At 36.2% G+C, this 18,186-nt stretch overlaps 2 protein-coding genes across 5 annotated transcripts; one reads left to right on the top strand and one right to left on the bottom strand.

Annotated features, from left to right (window-relative positions):
• Positions 1-11: 11 nt before the first annotated feature.
• Positions 12-1,853, bottom strand: snf (U1 small nuclear ribonucleoprotein A snf). The gene is made up of 6 exons (XM_065363456.1): positions 1,696-1,853; positions 1,226-1,304; positions 971-1,143; positions 670-898; positions 495-588; positions 12-417 (listed from the first exon to the last, which is right to left on the bottom strand). Exons 2-6 carry the CDS (start codon positions 1,290-1,292, stop codon positions 258-260), a joined length of 723 nt encoding a protein of 240 aa, XP_065219528.1. The 5' UTR covers positions 1,293-1,304; positions 1,696-1,853; the 3' UTR covers positions 12-257.
• Positions 1,854-2,101: 248 nt separating this feature from the next.
• LOC135845008 (vinculin-like) lies at positions 2,102-18,135 on the top strand. Of its 4 annotated transcripts, XM_065363437.1 has the most exons (22): positions 2,104-2,426; positions 3,060-3,167; positions 3,255-3,400; positions 3,474-3,669; positions 3,738-3,882; positions 7,035-7,234; positions 7,330-7,518; positions 7,591-7,809; positions 8,002-8,138; positions 8,863-8,993; positions 9,153-9,482; positions 9,561-9,758; positions 9,845-9,936; positions 10,008-10,080; positions 11,330-11,395; positions 11,786-11,839; positions 11,984-12,108; positions 12,233-12,472; positions 12,546-12,636; positions 12,750-12,788; positions 13,586-13,757; positions 17,749-18,135. In XM_065363437.1, the coding sequence occupies exons 1-21, from the start codon at positions 2,370-2,372 to the stop codon at positions 13,753-13,755; spliced, it is 3,006 nt and encodes a 1,001-aa protein (XP_065219509.1). In that variant the 5' UTR covers positions 2,104-2,369; the 3' UTR covers positions 13,756-13,757; positions 17,749-18,135. The 4 variants fall into 4 exon arrangements, with proteins under 4 accessions (XP_065219512.1, XP_065219509.1, XP_065219511.1 ...); XM_065363439.1 differs by lacking the exon at positions 11,330-11,395; XM_065363438.1 differs by lacking the exon at positions 12,750-12,788.
• Positions 18,136-18,186: the final 51 nt, after the last annotated feature.

The following is an 18,186-nucleotide window of genomic DNA, read 5'->3' as shown; positions in this document are numbered from 1 at the left end:
ACAAAACCGAGAACTGAATCGTCTTTTTTATTTTGAATGGACTTAAAATATTCGCCTTAAATATGAGAATATAAAAATACAATCAAAAAGTAACATTTTGCAGCATTTAGAATTATTGGAAATGGTTCGCGATCAAGATGAAAGAGTAATTTTTGAAAAAAAATACGTTTCAAATGTTACTTTTTAAATAGAATAAAATTAACACGTTACAAATACAATTTACATGCACGTTAAAAAGCCAACTTGACAAAAATAAGTTACTTTTTAGCGAATGATACTTTCATCGCATGCGTTGGTGTGATTTTAAAACCATTAAGCGCATTTTTAGCCTGACCAGCTTGTATTTCGTTTTCGAATTCAACGAACGCGATATCGTGTCTGTTCGGAACCAGTCGAACTTCTTTGAATCCGGGGAATCTGGAATGATTCGAAAAAAAATTTAGAATTTCTCAAGTAGGTATTCTCATTTGAACGAATGAAGTCATTATACTTACTGGGTAAACAACATGGATAACATCATTTCATTGGTCTCTTCGGGTAAATTCGTCAAGAACAATATCATATTAGGTGGTTGTTCGGCAACATTGTCTGAAAATACCATTCATCGTTAGCATATTAAACAAGTAGAGTAGAAGAGAGTGAAGAATTGACGATGAAAAATGCACATACTTTGTTGATACAATCCAGCTTGTGGATTCATAGCGTTAGGACGAAATTGGTTAGCGTTCTGATTAGCGTTAGGTTTGACTTGTTCTTTAGTAGCCTTCTTCTTCATTTTCTTATTCTCGTTGTTTTCTTCAGCCGTAGCCGGATTCTTCTTAGGTTTCTTGGGTCTCTCTTGGAATTGACCTTTCATTTTAGAGATAAGGTCGGAATCGTGTCTAGCGTATTGAATTCGCTATTGGGACAATAATCGATGCCAGATTAATGAATTCAAATTATTTTGCCACCGGTCAGCACGATTACTCACCATTGGTTTATCGTAAAAGGGAAACCCTTGCATAGATCTAATAGCCGTAGTTGCGCTGCTAATTTCTTTGAAAATTACGAACGCTTGACCACGCATTTTCAACGTTTTCAACGCTACGATATCGAGTATTTGCCCGAATTGTGAAAATATCGCGTACAATGATTTCTTCAGCTCTGTAAATTTTAAATAGAGTACGTTTATCGACTGCTAAAATTAGTAAACGGATATCTATTAGGCCTGTATCATGTCTCTTACCTTCTTTTTTCACTTTTTCATTGAGATTATTCACGTATATCGTGTGATTCGGTCGAATATCCATCATCGTAAGAATAATCTGAAACAAAGTTCAACGTGAATACATTACTCGATATCGGTCTCAATAATATAATAATCCGGCGTTAAAAGATTGGAAAAAATCGACCAGGACTAGCCAAAACTTGAATAGTAGGTAGTTCAAAACAAACACAATTTGAGACTGATCATTGACGAAGTTCGGCGCAGATTAGGTTCAGAATCATGGACAGATATTCGAAATGGATAAAAATGCACTAGGAATGTATCTTTTATCATTAATAATGAGAATTTTCACACAGGAATTAACAGAAATGTAATGATGACATGAAACATCCATTCGATCGAGATGATGGAGTCGGCATTATTGAAACGATCATTTCACCTACTAAATCGCTGAAATACGAAAATACCTATGGTAAGAATGAACGTACCTGAACAATCCTTGAATAATTATCCTTCGTATACGATTTACTGCGACATTTATATAATAAATTTCGAGTTTTAGTGAAGCCGACAAATTTTTATCTTCATGCGAACAACCACCATAAACAATCTTGCGAAATTAAAAAGTGTTTATTGGGTTTGTGGTGTTTTGTTTATGCAGGCAGCGTTAAAAACACAGAAAAAATTCAAAGAGAATCCAAAAAGTGCATTTGGTAACACTGGGAATTTTTTCACAATGCAAAAATCCGTATACAGTGTTACCAGTTTACCTGAACTTGAAATCTATCAAAAAATTCTCTTTTTCGACGCTTTTTTCCCATCGCGTTATTTTGACTTTCGATTATCGATTACAATTTCGGAATTAAATCGACTTCTCTTATCATCTCGTAATCGATTAGTCATTTTTATCGTGATTACGTGATTTTTGCGAATGGAACTGGAAATTAATAATTTCGCATTATGAATTACTTTATTTATCTTGTTTGTGTTGGTTAAACGTTAATTGCAATTATCACCAATTAACGTATAATTAGTATTCGTCGTCAGTGATAATTCACCAAACTTGTGTTCATTTTTTATCGTTCGAAATAATTGTGTTGCTTTTCTACCAAGTGTTTTCTTTTCTCCGTTCCACCAGCAGCATTCTAATAAGCTTAAAAAAATGCCTGTGTTTCATACAAAAACCATCGAAAGTATTTTAGAACCTGTCGCTCAACAAGTACGTACATCGTGTGAAAATTTAACTACGGTTATTGTTTTCATAATAATCTTCCAAAGCTCGAGAAAAAAATAACACGAAAGAGCTGTTTTGATAAGCCGACTAGTTTACTATTTAATTAATAGGTACATAGGAGAGGGAATGGAATAAAATCTACGCTCGTTTTGTTTAATATATTCGAGCCAAAAATTGTCGAATTTGAGATGGTATTTTCAAATTGTAGGAGTCAGCGAAAGAAATTTCTCTCAGATGTTGTGGGTGAAAATGACGTAATTCTCTCATGTCCATATATGGTAATCCATGTCTTATCACTGTTGAGTCAACATTCTTACCTTGGGTCCGTTATTCTTTCTCTTGCTTCCATACACACAATGTATTCCAAGTTTACCGCTATTTCGCCTTGAATTATTTTCATCGTGAAACTAGAAGTTATATATGGATAAAAATTACGATAACAGTATCGTAATTGATTGGAAATGTCATCGAGAATACCATTCGATGAAATCATCGACCGCACCCAAATCATTCGCTGACGAATGTTCCTTTTTTCTACTGATAAATTTCAATTCGATATCAAATTTTCATCGTAGGTACCAATAATTTGATAATGCATCGAGAAATTTTTTTCACTAGGTTTCACGATTGGTTATCCTTCACGAAGAAGCCGAAGATGGAAATGCTATGCCAGATTTGTCTCGTCCAGTTCAAGCTGTCAGTAAAGCGGTCACAAATCTCGTCAAAGTAAACCTTTTTCAGACATTCCAGAGCCTATATTGTACGGTATCGATAATAGAAATTATCTCATTTATCAATGCTACTTGTTGATAGGTTGGAAAAGAAACGATAAATAGCAGCGATGATGCGATTTTAAAACAAGATATGCCGGCTGCTTTGCACCGGGTCGAAGATGCCTCGAAATTATTGGAAGAAGCTTCAGCCATGCTGAAAGCTGATCCTTATTCGGGTCCAGCTAGGTATATGTTTGTCTCGTACTCGCAGGTTTTGTAAAATAACCGTATAATGTTTCCTGAAATATTTGTTGTACAGGAAGAAATTGATCGAAGGATCTCGAGGTATTTTACAAGGAACGTCGTCTCTTTTGTTGTGTTTCGACGAATCAGAGGTTCGAAAAATTATTCGAGAATGCAAGAAGGTTCTGGATTATCTGGCTGTAGCCGAAGTTATCGAAACTATCGAGGATTTGGCTCAATTCTTAAAGGATCTTACTCCATGTTTGAGCAAAGTAAGTTTCTAGAAAAATTACCAGAGTCGATGATGAGACACTAATTTTTGTATATTTTTCTGATTTAGGTTTCCAGAGAAGTAGGCGATCGAGAAAAGGAATTGACTCATCAAGTTCATCGTGAAATTTTAATCAGGTGTTTGGAACAGGTCAAAGAACTCGCACCTATTTTGATATGCAGCATGAAAATATTTATTCATATTATATCCGAAGGTGAGACGATGACGAAGAGGAAAAAGCACAATTTTTTTTGTAATTTGATGATTGAATTTCTCAAAGACTCCAAGGGAACCTCTTGAGGTGTCCGCCTCCGATTTGAACGGGATCGCGATTTTTGGAAAGAACATGTTCCAAAACCCCCAAATCCAAATTTTCAGCTGCCCAAGTTCATTTTTCGATCTTTGGCGAATTTTTGATAATACAAAATTGACTATTTTGGTGATTTATGCTTTTTTTTGAAAAGTACGTACTTGATCAGTAAAAATGTTCAAAATAAGTCCTAAAACTCATATTACCCCCCCCCCCCCCATCCAAATTTCGCCATTTGCAGCCATTCTGGAGCCTCCAGTGCGATTTTTCAATTTCTCCAGAATTTTCAGTTTGCTCCAGAAGGCGTGAATATGAAGTTGGGCAGCTAAAAATCGAGTTGTGTGTTATACTCGACCTGTTTAACGCATTTATTCACATTTGAGCCGATTCTGGGGCAGACACCTCAAGAGTGGTTTTTTTGACCAGCTTTTTTTCAAAATAAAAATATTCAAAAATCAAAAATTTCCCGTTTGCGAAAATTTTTTTGAAATTTGCGCGAATCGCTGTATTTTGAACACAACAAACCCCCTGAGGACGAATTTCGCCATTTCTAGCCATTCTGGAGCCTCCAGTGCAATTTTTAAATTTCTCCAGAATTTTCAATTTGCTCCAGAAGGCGTGAATATGAAGTTGGGCAGCTAAAAATCGAGTTGTGTGTTATACTCGATCTGTTTAACGAGTTTATCAACATTTGAGCCGATTCTGGAGCAGACACCTCAAGAGTGGTTTTTTTGACCAGCTTTTTTTCAAAATAAAAATATTCAAAAATCAAAAATTCCCCGTTTGCGAGAAAATTTTCGAATTGTCATGAACAAACCCCCTGAGGACGAATTTCGCCATTTCCAGCCATTCTGGAGACTCCAGCGCGATTTTTCAATTTCTCCAGAATCTTCAGTTTGCTCCTGAAGGTGTGAATATGAAGTTGGGCAGCTAAAAATCGAGTTGTGTGTTATACTCGACTTTTTTAACGCATTTATCCACATTTGAGCCGATTCTGGAGCGGACACCTCAAGAGTGGTTTTTTGGCGAGATTTTTTTCATAATAAGAAAACCAAAAAAAATCAAAATTTTCCCGTTTGCGAGAAAATTTTTGAAATTTGCGCGAATCGCAGTATTTCGAACATAACAAACCCCCTGAGATCGAGTTCCGCCATTTCCACCCGATCTGGAGCCTCCAGTGCTATTTTTCAATTTCTCCAGAATTTTCAATTTGCTCCAGAAGGCGTGAATATGAAGTTGGGCAGCTAAAAATCGAGTTGTGTGTTATACTCGACTTTTTTAACGCATTTATCCACATTTGAGCCGATTCTGGAGCGGACACCTCAAGAGTGGTTTTTTGACCAGCTTTTTTCATAATAAGAAATCCAAAAAAATCAAAATTTTACCGTTTGCGAGAAAAGTTTTGAAATTTGCGCGAATCGCAGTATTTTGTCATGAACTAACCGCCCCGAGGGCAAATTTCTCCATTTCCAGCTATTCTGGAGGCTCCAGCGCGATTTTTCAATTTCTCCAGAATTTTCAATTTGCTCCAGAAGGCGTGAATATGAAGTTGGGCAGTTAAAAATCGAGTTGTGTGTTATACTCGACCTGTTTAACGAATTTACCCACATTTGAGCCGATTCTGGAGCGGACACCTCAAGAGTGGTTTTTTGACCAGCTTTTTTCATAATAAGAAATCCAAAAAAATCAAAATTTCACCGTTTGCGAGAAAAGTTTTGAAATTTGCGCGAATCGCAGTATTTTGTCATGAACTAACGCCCCGAGGGCAAATTTCTCCATTTCCAGCTATTCTGGAGGCTCCAGCGCGATTTTTCAATTTCTCCAGAATTTTCAATTTGCTCCAGAAGGCGTGAATATGAAGTTGGGTAGCTAAAAATCGAGTTGTGTGTTATACTCGACCTTTTTAACGAATTTATCCACATTTGAGCCGATTCTGGAGCGGACACCTCAAGAGTGGTTTTTTGACCAGCTTTTTTCATAATAAGAAATCCAAAAAAATCAAAATTTTACCCTTTGCGAGGAAATTTTAGAAATTTGCGCGAATCGCGGTATTTCGAGTACTACAAACCCCCTGAGGTCGAGTTCCGCCATTTCCAGCCGTTCTGGAGCCTCCAGTGCGATTTTTCAATTTCTCCAGAATTTTAAATTTGCTCCAAAAGGCGTGAATATGAAGTTGGGCAGCTAAAAATCGAGTTGTGTGTTATACTCGATCTGTTTAACGAATTTATCCACATTTGAGCCGACTCTGGAGCGGACACCTCAAGAGTGGTTTTTTGACCAGCTTTTTTTTCAAAATAAAAATGTCCAAAAACCAAAAATTCCTCGTTTGTGAGAAAATTTTTGAAATTTGCGCGAATCGCTGTATTTCGTCATTAATAAACCACACGAGAGCGAATTTCGCCATTTGCAGCCTTTCTTGGGTCTCCCTTTAATTTTTGGATATTTTTATTATGAAAAAAGCTGGTCAAAAACCCACTCTCGAGGTGTCCCCTCCAGAATCGGCTCAAATGTGAATAAATTCGTTAAACAGTTCGAATATAACACACAACTCGATTTTTAGCTGCCCAACTTCATATTCACGCCTTCTGGAGTAAATTCGAAATTCTGGAGAAATTGAAAAATCGCGCTGGAGCCTCCAGAATAGCTGGAAATGGCGAAATTCGCCCTCGTAGGGCTAGTTCATGACAAAATACTGCGATTCGCGCAAATTTCGAAAATATTTTCATCGCATCTGTCTCAAAAATCGAGACGTGATTAAATGTTTGATCTTTAAAATAACCCTGACCCCCCCCCCCCTCAAAAAATTATTCAAACTTTGAGATCTTTGAGATAGTAGAAAAGTGCTCGAGAAAAATGACATGATAAAACTTGATTTTTTTTTTTTAATGTATCAGCTGTGCTCAATGAATTTCTGGAATTACGATACAAATTGCATAAGGGTCACCCTTCCCCTCCCCCTCCTTCCTAATCTCGGGCCAAAAACCTAATTATTTTTAAAACCCAGCTCAACAACCTCTCCAACGAAACTAATTCTGTAACCGATTGACGCTGCGCAGGTGGAAAAGGAGCAGCTGAAGCGGCCGAAAATCGTAACTACTTGACATCCCGCATGACCGAAGAATTACACGAAATTATTCGAGTTCTACAGCTGACTACGTACGACGAGGATGAATGGGACGCGGACAACCTGACTGTGATGAAAAAAGCGTGTAACGCTATTCAAAGTAAAATCAGAAGCGCTCGCGATTGGTTACTCGTAAGTGTCGGCGCTGTCTTGTAACTATGCTCGAAACGTATTCGCGACGTGTTGAATATACGCAGTCTCAAAAATGGTACTCTTACACCTCTCAGGATCCATTAGCAGTTCGTGGAGGTATCGGCGAACGATCTTTGCGTCAGATTTTGGAACATGCTGTCGAAGTGGCCGAACGTGCTTTGCCCAGCGATCGCGATGCTATCAAGAAAATGGTCTCGGAGATTACCACCATGGTGGATGCTTTGTGCGAACTCAGGGATGATGGAAAGGGTACTTCGCCTCAGGTGAGAATACCGCTTATGTGTGTGAAAATTGGCGGATATCGAGTTGAAGTGATTTAATGTACGTTTTATTAGGCTGAAGGTTTGGCTCGAGGTATCGAAGAGAAACTCCAAGAGCTTAATAAAATTGTATCGAATTCGGTGACCAATTTGGAGAAGTGGGGTGGTCAACAACCAGCTCATACGGTCTCGGGTCGATTGGAACAAGCTCAGAAATGGTTATCGCATCCGGAACGCGATGATAAAGGTCTAGGGCAAAGAGCCATCGCTCTGATCATCGCTGAAGGAAAAAAGGTAACCTCTAATCATTATTCAGTCTTCACAATCTATTCTAAATTGTTATCTTAACCACAAAAATTCGCTTTTACTTTATATTGCTTTCGTTAATGAACCAAATAGGATGAAACGATCGTAAGTGCTTCGTAGAAAAAAAAACAATATTTCTCATTTCGAAATGTTTCCTCATTCGTGCGATTTAATTTTCAGGTAGCCGATGGTCTTCCAGGTATCCAACGTGCGGAAATCTTATCACTCTGCGATGAAGTCGATTATTTGTCGAATCAATTGAATGATTTGTGTAAAAGAGGTCTTGGCAATACTCCAAAAGCACAAGAAATAGCGAAGTGAGAAAAAACGCTCGTTTAACTTTGTTTACAAATGGCCTGAGGTCCCTAAAATAATACGTTGCTACGCCGATTTTCGTTTTAAATTCAGTATAAAAGATGCAGCGAAAGTTGATTTCAATTTCAATGATCATTTGGCACAATTCATGACTCATGAGCCTAGATGAGGCCAATAATTCGATATAATTGAGTATGGATTTCGAATTATGAAGTTTTGTAAATTCTAAAATTAAAAATTGACCTTGAAAATGGGCTGCGTAGCTTAAAATTTGTTCTAAAATAATATTTTGACGAGTTTTAGAATTGAGAAAAATTTTGTACAAGTCGCTTCCGTAAAATAAAATATTAAAAAAATAATAATAATGAAAAAGCATGAAAAACGAGAAAAGCTTCATCTACTTACACACTCGCAAGAAATAATCAATCATTCGTATTAGGGATAATATTACGTAGACGATGCTACGGTATTATATAACAAAGTCGAACGTAAAACCGTTCTGTTATCCAGTGACACATCAGTCCAGTTAAATTGTGATAAGAGTTCATTTATAAAATGAGAACAAAAATTAAAAAACAAATATTAATTTTATTCTTGATTTTAAATTCCCCTAACGATGACTTCCAGGCATTTGAAACGCATCTCGTAAATAAACGTTGCTTACCCTCTTACTAATTGATTCGGTAATCATTTTCATCTATTAAAATATGTATTTTATTTTATCAGGTTATTGTCCCAGAAACTACACGAATTGAAAGATAAAATACAAGATGCCGTAGTAAACAGAGTAGTCGAAGACTTTATCGATATCGTTTCACCGTTGAAACATTTCACCGAAGCTGTCCACGTTCCAGAAGGTAGGTTACAACTGCATTAAAAAACCTTCGTATACCTACTCCTGACCTACTCGATACTCGGCACGAATTATCTACCTAATAAATAATCAATCATTTTTATCTACGTAATACGTGATACTGATATCAGAAATTATTCTCTGAAATATTCGCTCGATAAAGGTACACCAGGACGCGAGGCCAACTTCGAAGACCGAGCCAATTACTTATCAGATTGGTCTCGTCGAGCAGCTAAAACTGGCAAAATGGTAGCAGCCGGTGGAAGTGGCGGTAACAAGAAGTTAGCCGAAGCTTTGGTCAACTCCGCCAATCAATTGGAATCTTTAACGCCTCAGTTGGTGAACGCCGGTCGTATTCGTATGAATTATCCTAACAACGCAGCTGCCGATAAACATTTCGAAAACTTACGTACCCAGTACGCGGATACAGTTGGAAAAATGAGGAATTTATGCGACGAAGCTACCGATTCGGCACATTTCGTTAAAATATCAGGTAAATAAAACGTGTTCGGTTTACTAGTTTAGAAAAAAAAACGAAATATTCTACGGTTACGGTTTTGTTGTTTTGTAGAGGAACAAATGAGAAAACACGCTTTGATGTGCGAGGATGCTATTTTGAAACGCGAACCGAATAAAATGGTCGACCATACCACTGCCATAGCTCGACTTGCCAATAGAGTATTACAAGTTGCCAAACAGGAGGCTGATAACTCCGAAGATCCGTCATTCATCGCTGATATTACTCGAGCTGCAGATGCTGTTCAAGCAGGTACTGTACTTTTAGTCTACGTTATTAGTAATAAGAATCTGAAATTGATAATTGTATTCGAACGAATTGTCTCATTTTATTCTTAGCTGTCGCACCCATGGTGCAAGATGCCAAAGCGGTTGCTCTCAATATCGGAGATTCGGCAGCAGCTTCGAGATGGCGTGAATCAAACAAACGAGTATGTTTTATTACAGTATTCATCATTTTTGAAGTTCATAATATTAATTGATTTGTTTGTATTCGTTTCAGTTACTCAATGCTGTGGGTAATGTTAGAAAAACTCTAACGATACCTGGAGATTTGAACGGATTACATATTAATGGTACGATTCCGTTTGTATTAATCACGTTGCTATTTGTTATTTTACTTTGCAGTTTGTCTCGAAAGTTCTTCTCAGTTCGGTTTAATAAAAGATCGGCGAAGAATGACGATGAAATGATTCCTAACTACGTTGTATTTCTTACGACGACGAGTGATTTGTCCAGTCTAATGGCTCTGTAGAGTGTTTGAAAATCGTGAAATGTATTTTTTATTTAGAAATTCGTACGAAAGTCGTGTATTTTTGTACAGTATCGGAATTGTTCGTCTTGAAATGTTTCTAAAGATCTGTACGGTTTTGAAACCGGTTTGGTGTTTTTTTATCCCTAGTCAGTTACCGAACTAACGTTGAAATGATAACGAAAGTTGCGAACGATTTCATTCTCTTTTACTACGAATGATTTTGAAAACTTTTTATTGAATTTATAAAAGAAATAGAACTAGTTTTAATTATTTGTTTGAATGAACTGATATCCGAAGAGTTGAAGTTGAGAACGTTCGTCGTACGAAATCCGAACATTGTATGAATGGTTTCGTTACTTCTTCATTCGTTCATTCTGAAGTTAATTAGCCTAGAATAAAATGTTTTCATTTAGTTCACAATTTCTTTCTATTCCTCTTCCTCGAAGAAAGTTTTAGGAACTTGACTTATTGAACGAATCGTACGAGTTTTCATTTCAAATTAAGTACTTACTCGTGTTTTTTAGATTCTGGTATTACGATGCGTTTAATCCATTATCGAGGTTGTTTTCTTTTTGAATCGTGTAAGTCGTTCAATCTCCTTTATTTCTCAAATACTTCACTTCCTGTAATACCTTTCGTTCCTTTAGTCACTTTGATCTCCCAATCTCCCATTATTGAATCTCTAGATCGTAGGTACTTGTAAATCGCAACGTTGTAGATTAGTTAGGTAGTGATTTTGCTGCTGTAAAAAATAAGCTTGATGATTGCAATCTTTTTTATTAGTAGTTGTTTGTGTGTTCAGTAGTCTTTAAGTCTTCGTAATCGTTACTTGATTACTCACGCTAGATAGTTTCTTATCGAAGACCATTGTAAACAATATTCTAGTCCATGTTTTACCGATCAAAACTAAAAAGTAATCATTCGAACCTAATTACTGTAACATCCTTCCCAGTTACATAAATTATAATATTAATAATTAAATAACCGTATTCCTTCGATTTATTTACTCATCTTTTACTAATCAACGTAAAAACCTCGGTGGCGGTGGATATTGTTTTCAATTTTTATAGATGTTGACGAGTATCCGAAATACAGACCGGAACCAGTTGTAAAAACTCATCCGATGTATAATAGAGGTACCTAGTAAGCGCTTGGCTTCAATTTGTAATAACTCTGTTATTCGTAATAATATTAATAATAATATGAAAGCTAGAACAAAATGCTGAGCTGTGAGCTTATATTGATGGATCGATGAGAGAAAAGTAACATCTCGATGATGATTTACGAAATCTAGAATAAATAACTAAGCTTATTGATAGATCGATGATCTTCTGCTATCATTTTACATACTTATTATTTGCTAACGAAGAATTAATTCAGCAACGACGCTGTTTTAACTTTATTAATAAATTGCAAACACGAAGAACGCTTCGCACTTTACGCTTCGGTATTCAAACTTCAATATTAGAAGAAATATTAGTACATGAATTAGATTTAGTTTTAATGTAGTGGAATTAAATTTTCAGATCTTGAAAACCGAATTTCTCCACCTAAACAGTACAGAACCGATTTATATCAAGGTACTAACCATCGCTAACTTTAGTTTATTCTTCGTTAGATCTTTAGATGATACTAAATTCATATCGTAATAGACAGACGAGATGTTTTAAACGTTTCCTCGAATGTTTCGTTCGTTTAATAATGGAAAAATTATGAAATTACAGAAATTGCTCCACCTAGACCACCATTGCCAGGCGGGGAAGTTCCTCCTCCTCGTCCTCCACCACCAGAAACTGACGATGAAGATGATATGTTTATGCATGCACCTTTACCAAACCAACCGATTATGGTGAGCTTCACCTAATTGAAACTCATTCATCTTATTATCACAGAGAATTCGTTCAAAAGATGATCAACTACTCCTTATTAGTCATTAGATTTAATTCCACTAATCTATCGAATAATTTCAACAGGCTGCTGCTCACGGTTTACATCAAGAAGTACGCCAATGGTCTAGTAAAGATAACGAAATCATCGCCGCTGCTAAAAAGATGGCTTTACTGATGGGTCGATTATCGCAACTCGTTCGAGGAGAAGGTGGCACCAAACGTGATCTAATCGATTGTGCCAAAGCTATCGCCGAAGCTTCCGAAGAAGTGGCTCGTTTAGCTAAAGAATTAGCTAGAGAATGTACCGATAAACGAATGCGAACGGTAAAGCTATAATTCGATCAAATATTCGATCAAATTCTATCGTGCTTGTTTCACAAACGTTTTCTGGTTTCAGAGCTTGCTTCAAGTTTGCGAACGTATACCGACCATCGGAACCCAATTGAAAATCTTGTCTACCGTCAAAGCTACCATGTTGGGAGCTCAAGGTAATTTATTAGAATTATGTCGACGTTCGAGTGTAGTTTTTTTCGAACTGTTGTCTATTATTATCTTTATTGGTTTCCCTTTTAAACATAAATTCGTTTTCTATTACCGATAGAAATACTACCAAGAATGGAAAATGCAGAATTACAAGGCGGTAATGATTTCTTCTCTTTTAGTCGTCGTCTTTTTTGCATGGAGTTGTTTTGGTTTTTTAATTTTTTTTTGGTCTAATTTTTTTTACGTTTTTGGAATTTTTTTTAGCAAAAGACGCATGTTTTTTGTTTTTTTAATCGTCGAGTGTTTTGTAATTTAGGTTTTTTTGGAAATTGCATGTTGATGATTTTTTGGGATTTTTTTTGTTTTTTTGATGAAGCGAAAGTTGATTCGTGTAGTGTGATGATGAAGATGTGACGTTATGATCTTTTTTTCTAATTTATTCATTTTTTTTGAGTTTATAGTATGTTGCGAAAGTCTTTTCCATCGATAATTGTTCGTAATGAGTTTCTGACAATTGAGGATTTTTCCAATATTAATTTCTGAAAGCTGGAACATTAAAATTCACAGGAAGAAATCTGCAATAGTAGTAATTAATTTCCTACGTTGGAAAGGACTTTTGAAACGCTTCATTAATAATGTCATAGTTCAAGTAGTCGTAATACGATGAACATTAACTTATTTTTCTTTCCTCATTTGTTGAATGCTTATTCGTTAATTCAGGATTAATGATTGGCGCTAGTAAGTAATCAATTAGGCAAATTTTTACTTCGCTGTGTAGGTAGTTAGTCGTTGAATTTGTTGAAATACGAGTAACATCGCAATAGACGATTCGCATGTTGATTTCTCAGTATGTTTTAACAGCGATTTGTTTTGTTTTTTGGTTTGCGAATTTATAATACCTGTGTTTTGTCTTATACTGATTGTAATTTGTGCCTTTTTTTTTGTATCGACTAGGTTCGGAAGAAGACCAAGAAGCTACCGATATGTTGGTGGGTAATGCGCAAAACTTGATGCAGAGTGTCAAAGAAACCGTACGAGCAGCTGAAGCAGCTTCCATTAAGATTAGAACAGACGCTGGTATTCGTCTAAGATGGGTCAGACGTCAACCATGGTATCATTACTAATGGTAGGTTTTATCAGAGTCTTATGAGAAACTTCGGCACGATCAGGGAGTTGAAAATGATTTTATGATTGACCCTTCTTCTCAAATTTTAATAATTGGGTAAAAAAAAAACACCTTCGAATTGAGTTTTTTTCAAGTTTTGTCAAAACTATGCAAGTATAAAATAATGCACATCGTATTTACGGCAAACTGGTTATGCAATTCTATTAACACCTTATCCTAATAAACTCCCCCAAAGGAATTTCTTTAGACTCAAGTTGTTCATTTTATGTATTAAAAAAATTTTGAACCGACCTCCTACTACTTCCTAATTTTACAAATAATCTGTATCTTTGTGATTAATATTCAATTGTGTATTCTTGTTAAAAATTTCAAATCGAATGAAATTAAATTGCGTTTCAATTTTTATATGTATAAAGACCAGGGGAAAAAATCGATTTAATAAATAATATTCAATAGTCAATTTCGCAAAATTTAAAAAACAGGATTTTTTCGATTTTTGAAAATTCAAAAACCCATTAAAACTGAAAAAATATTGAAATTTCACGAAATGTGCCCTTGAATTTCGCTTAATTTTTTCACAGCCTCCTCTATATGGTCTAGTAAAAGTTAAACTCGAGTAAGAAAATATTTTCGAAAATTAGATTTTTTTCTTTTAATGACAATTTTGACCAATTTGAGGTCATCGTGCCTGAAAATTACGTCCAAATTGAGGCTTGGTTCGTAGTTTTTGAAAAAGCGGAAATTTTCAAGAAGAAATCGTCATTTTTCGATGAAGCAAAGACCAACAATCCAAATGGACGCCGGATTTCGTACTCGACGACATCGAGTTATTCAGAAATTTTCTCCTAATATGAAAAAAGCTCCTTCCAACTGAACCAGAGAAAGATCAGTAAAGGTGTTAATAGAATTGCATAACCAGTTTGCCGTAAATACGATGTGCATTTTTTTCTCGAAAAATAGACACCTAGAATTTTACTTTTGAGAACGACTTGAGGATAAATTTGGATTGGGGAGTTTTTTGAGACGACGAATTTATTTCCAATGTCAGAATTCTCCATTTTTAAAATGAAAATTGAGCAAAAAAATCATATTCGAAAATTGAAATTTTCACGACGTTTTTTGACTAATTGAGGTCGCTGAACTCAAAATTGACGTCTAAATTGATCCTTGCTTCGTAATTTTTGAAAAAATGCATTTTTTTGCGAAAAATTTGCCAGTTTTGAGTGATGGAGTGATTGAAGCTCCAATTAGACACTGGATTTGGACTCGGCGACCTAAAATTAGTCGACAACGATCTTTTACTCGATTTTTTTGGAAATCACAAAAATCCAAAAAATCCAAAGGGGTACGTTCATGCATTTTTTTGGGCAAAAAAACTTTTTGTCGACAATCGAGTCGAAATTTGTGCTCAGGGGGTTTTTCGGTACGGCGAATTCATTTCCGGCGTCAAATTTTTACCAGAGCGCACCCTTCTCTCAAAAACGGCCTATTTTCGGACTCAAAAATGTGTCAGAAAAAAGTTGTCAAATTTTGCTTCTATTATGACGCTGTCTGACTAATTTGAGGTCGCTGAGTACGAAAATGACGTTCATTTTTAAATTAGATTCGTAGTTTGCGAGATACTCACCAGTTCTCCATGAAGGTGGAACCAGGGCTCAAATCAGACATCAGATTCGGACTCAGTGACCTCGAATTAGTCAAAAACGACATTTCACTCGATTTTTTTTGACAATCAAAAAAATCCAAAGGGGTACGTTCATGCATTTTTTTGGGCAAAAAAACTTTTTGTCGCCAATTGAGGTGAAAAGTTGGTTTGGGGGATTTTTTGGGGCGGCGAATTCATTTCCGGTGTCAGATTGTCCCCACGACGCCTCCTTCTACTGAAAACTCCATTTTTTGAACTCAAAATAAGCTGGAAAAAAGTTGTCAAATTTTTCATTTTTAATGACGTTTTCTGACTAATTTGAGCACGCTGAATCCAAAAATAACGTTTGTTTTACGATCGGAATCGTATTCAGCGAAATATTCGCAATTCCTGGCTGAAGAAAACGCTTACGACAAAAATGGACACCAGATTCGGACTCGGCGACCTCGAATTAGTTGAAAACGACCCTTTACTCGATTTTTTTGAAAATCGAAAAAATTCAAAAATTCCAAAGGGGTACATTCCTACATTTTTTTGGGAAAAAAACTTTTTGACGCCAATCGAGTCGAAATTTGGGCTAGGGGGGTTTTTTGGGACGGCGAATTCATTTCCGGTGTCAGATTTTCACCAGGATGCATTATTCCCTTGGAAACGGCCCTTTTTTGACTCCAAAAATGAGCTGGAAAAAAGTTGTCAAATTTTGCAATTTTAATGACTTTTTCTGACTAATTCGAGCACGCTGAATCCAAAAATGACGTTTGTTTTGCGATCGGACTCATATTCGGCAAAATATTTGCAATTTCTGACTGAAGAAAACGCCTACGACAAAAATGGACACCAGATTCGGACTCGGCCACCTCGAATTAGTCGAAAACGACCCTTTACTCGACTTTTTTGAAATTCAAAAAAATGCAAAGGGGTACCTACGTTCTTACATTTTTTTGGGCAAAAAAACTTTTCGTCGCCAATCGAGCTGAAAATTTGGCTATGGGGGTTTTTTGGGACGGTGAATTCATTTCCGGTGTCATATTGTCACCAAGACACTTCCTTCTACTGAAAATTTGCCATTATTTGACCTCAAAAATGAGCTGGAAAAAAGTTGTCAAATTTTGCGATTTTAATGACGTTTTTTGACTAATTTGAAGTCGCTGAATCCAAACATGAGGTTTATTTTGCGATCGGAGTTGTATTTTACGAAATAGTCGCAATTTCTCACCGAAGCAACGTTTCTCGACATAAACAGACACCAGATTCGGACTCGGCGACCTCGAATTAGTTGAAAACGACCCTTTACTCGATTTTTTTGAAAATCAAAAAAATCCAAAAAATGCAAAGGGGTACGCTCATACATTTTTTTGGGCAAAAAAACTTTTTGTCGCCAATCGAGCTGAAAATTTGGCTAGCGGGGTTTCTTGGGACGGCGAATTCAATATTGGCAATTTCTGGCTGAAGGAAACGTCTACGGCAAAAATGGACACCAGATTCGGACCCGGCTGGCTCGAATTAGTCGAAAACGATTAAAATTTGTGCTATGGGGGTTTTTTGGGACGGCGAATTCATTTCCGGTGTCAGATTGCCCTCACGACACTTCCTTCTACTGAAAATTTGCCATTATTGAAACTCAAAATGAGCTGGAAAAAAGTTGTCAAATTTTGCAATTTTAATCACGTTTTCTGACTGATTTGAGGTCGCTGAACCTAGAAATGACGTTCATATTTCAATCCAACCCCGGATCTGTCCGAAAACGTCATTAAAAGTGCAAAATTCAATGGTATTTTTTACTTCATTGTTGAATTCAAAAAAGTGCCATTTTCGAGTATATGGCAGCTTCGTCGGGGCAATTGGACACCGGAAATGAATTTCCCGTCCCAAAAAACCCTCCAGGCTGAAAATTCAGCTCAATTATGCCGTAATTTCGACGAGTCATTTTTTGAGTAAAAAAAGTTGCATTTTGGGCCAAAAAATGACCCATCGAAATTACGGTCTAATCGAGCAGAATGTTTGGTCAGGGGGGGGGGTTGAGACGGCGAGTTCATTTCCGGTGTCCAATTGCCCCGACGAAGCTTCCTTCTACTTGAAAATTGCATTTTTTTTCAAGTTCGATAATAAAGTCTGGAAAACCATCGAATTTGGCATTTTTAATGACGCTTTCTGACTAATTTGAGGTCCCTCATCGCTGAGGGGGGGGGGGGCTTTGGCAAAGACAGGCATTAAAAAATCATACAGCGAGGTCTATTTCATCTAAATACGTCTTAGAATACGATTCAGTCATAAAATCGCTCGCAACCTTTTAATTTTTCCCTCTTCAACTTTCGTTGACCTTTCATCTTTTTTTATTGTTTTCAGCGAATCAAAAATTCCTAATTTATTATCGAAATGCCGTTACAACGAGGTCGCGTCGATGACCTTTGGAGCTTAATTTATTACTTCCATTACGTTTACGTGCCTTGTCATCGAATATGTCGACTACAGTGGAGACTTTTTATGCGTTTTTGCAACTTTTTAGTAACTTAATAAGCAAATTATTAAAATATTTATTAATTCTTTTTTTCTACGCGATTGGCTTTTTAGTAGGTATTTAATTTACTATACGTCATCACTCTGTAACGTTCTATCTAATTGTGTTAATATGTATTCGATACTAATTGCAGTATTACTTGTTAAGCATGCCCTTGTATAATTACGTGTTACCAAATTTTAAATAATTAAAGTCTTGCCTTTCAATACTCTTAACTCGACTTTTTCTTTTCATTAAAATTTTAATTTTACGAATTATTGAAATAA

This window comes from Planococcus citri, chromosome 4, assembly GCF_950023065.1.
Source record: "Planococcus citri chromosome 4, ihPlaCitr1.1, whole genome shotgun sequence".
Taxonomy (NCBI): Eukaryota; Metazoa; Arthropoda; class Insecta; order Hemiptera; family Pseudococcidae; genus Planococcus; species Planococcus citri.
Note: the sequence above shows the minus strand (reverse complement) of the source record. Positions and strands in the feature narration are given on the sequence as shown.

Excerpts from the sequence above, each read along its gene's own strand:
- LOC135845008 (XM_065363437.1), top strand. The coding sequence starts at position 2,370 with ATGCCTGTGTTTCATACAAAAACCATCGAAAGTATTTTAGAACCTGTC. Across the intron at positions 7,810-8,001 it reads TCATCGCTGAAGGAAAAAAG|GTAGCCGATGGTCTTCCAGG; the intron begins GTAACCTCTAAT and ends TTTAATTTTCAG. Across the intron at positions 10,081-11,329 it reads GAACGGATTACATATTAATG|ATGTTGACGAGTATCCGAAA; the intron begins GTACGATTCCGT and ends CAATTTTTATAG.
- snf (XM_065363456.1), bottom strand. The coding sequence starts at position 1,292 with ATGATGGATATTCGACCGAATCACACGATATACGTGAATAATCTCAAT. Across the intron at positions 899-970 it reads CCTTTTACGATAAACCAATG|CGAATTCAATACGCTAGACA; the intron begins GTGAGTAATCGT and ends TTGTCCCAATAG. Across the intron at positions 589-669 it reads AGCTGGATTGTATCAACAAA|ACAATGTTGCCGAACAACCA; the intron begins GTATGTGCATTT and ends TGGTATTTTCAG.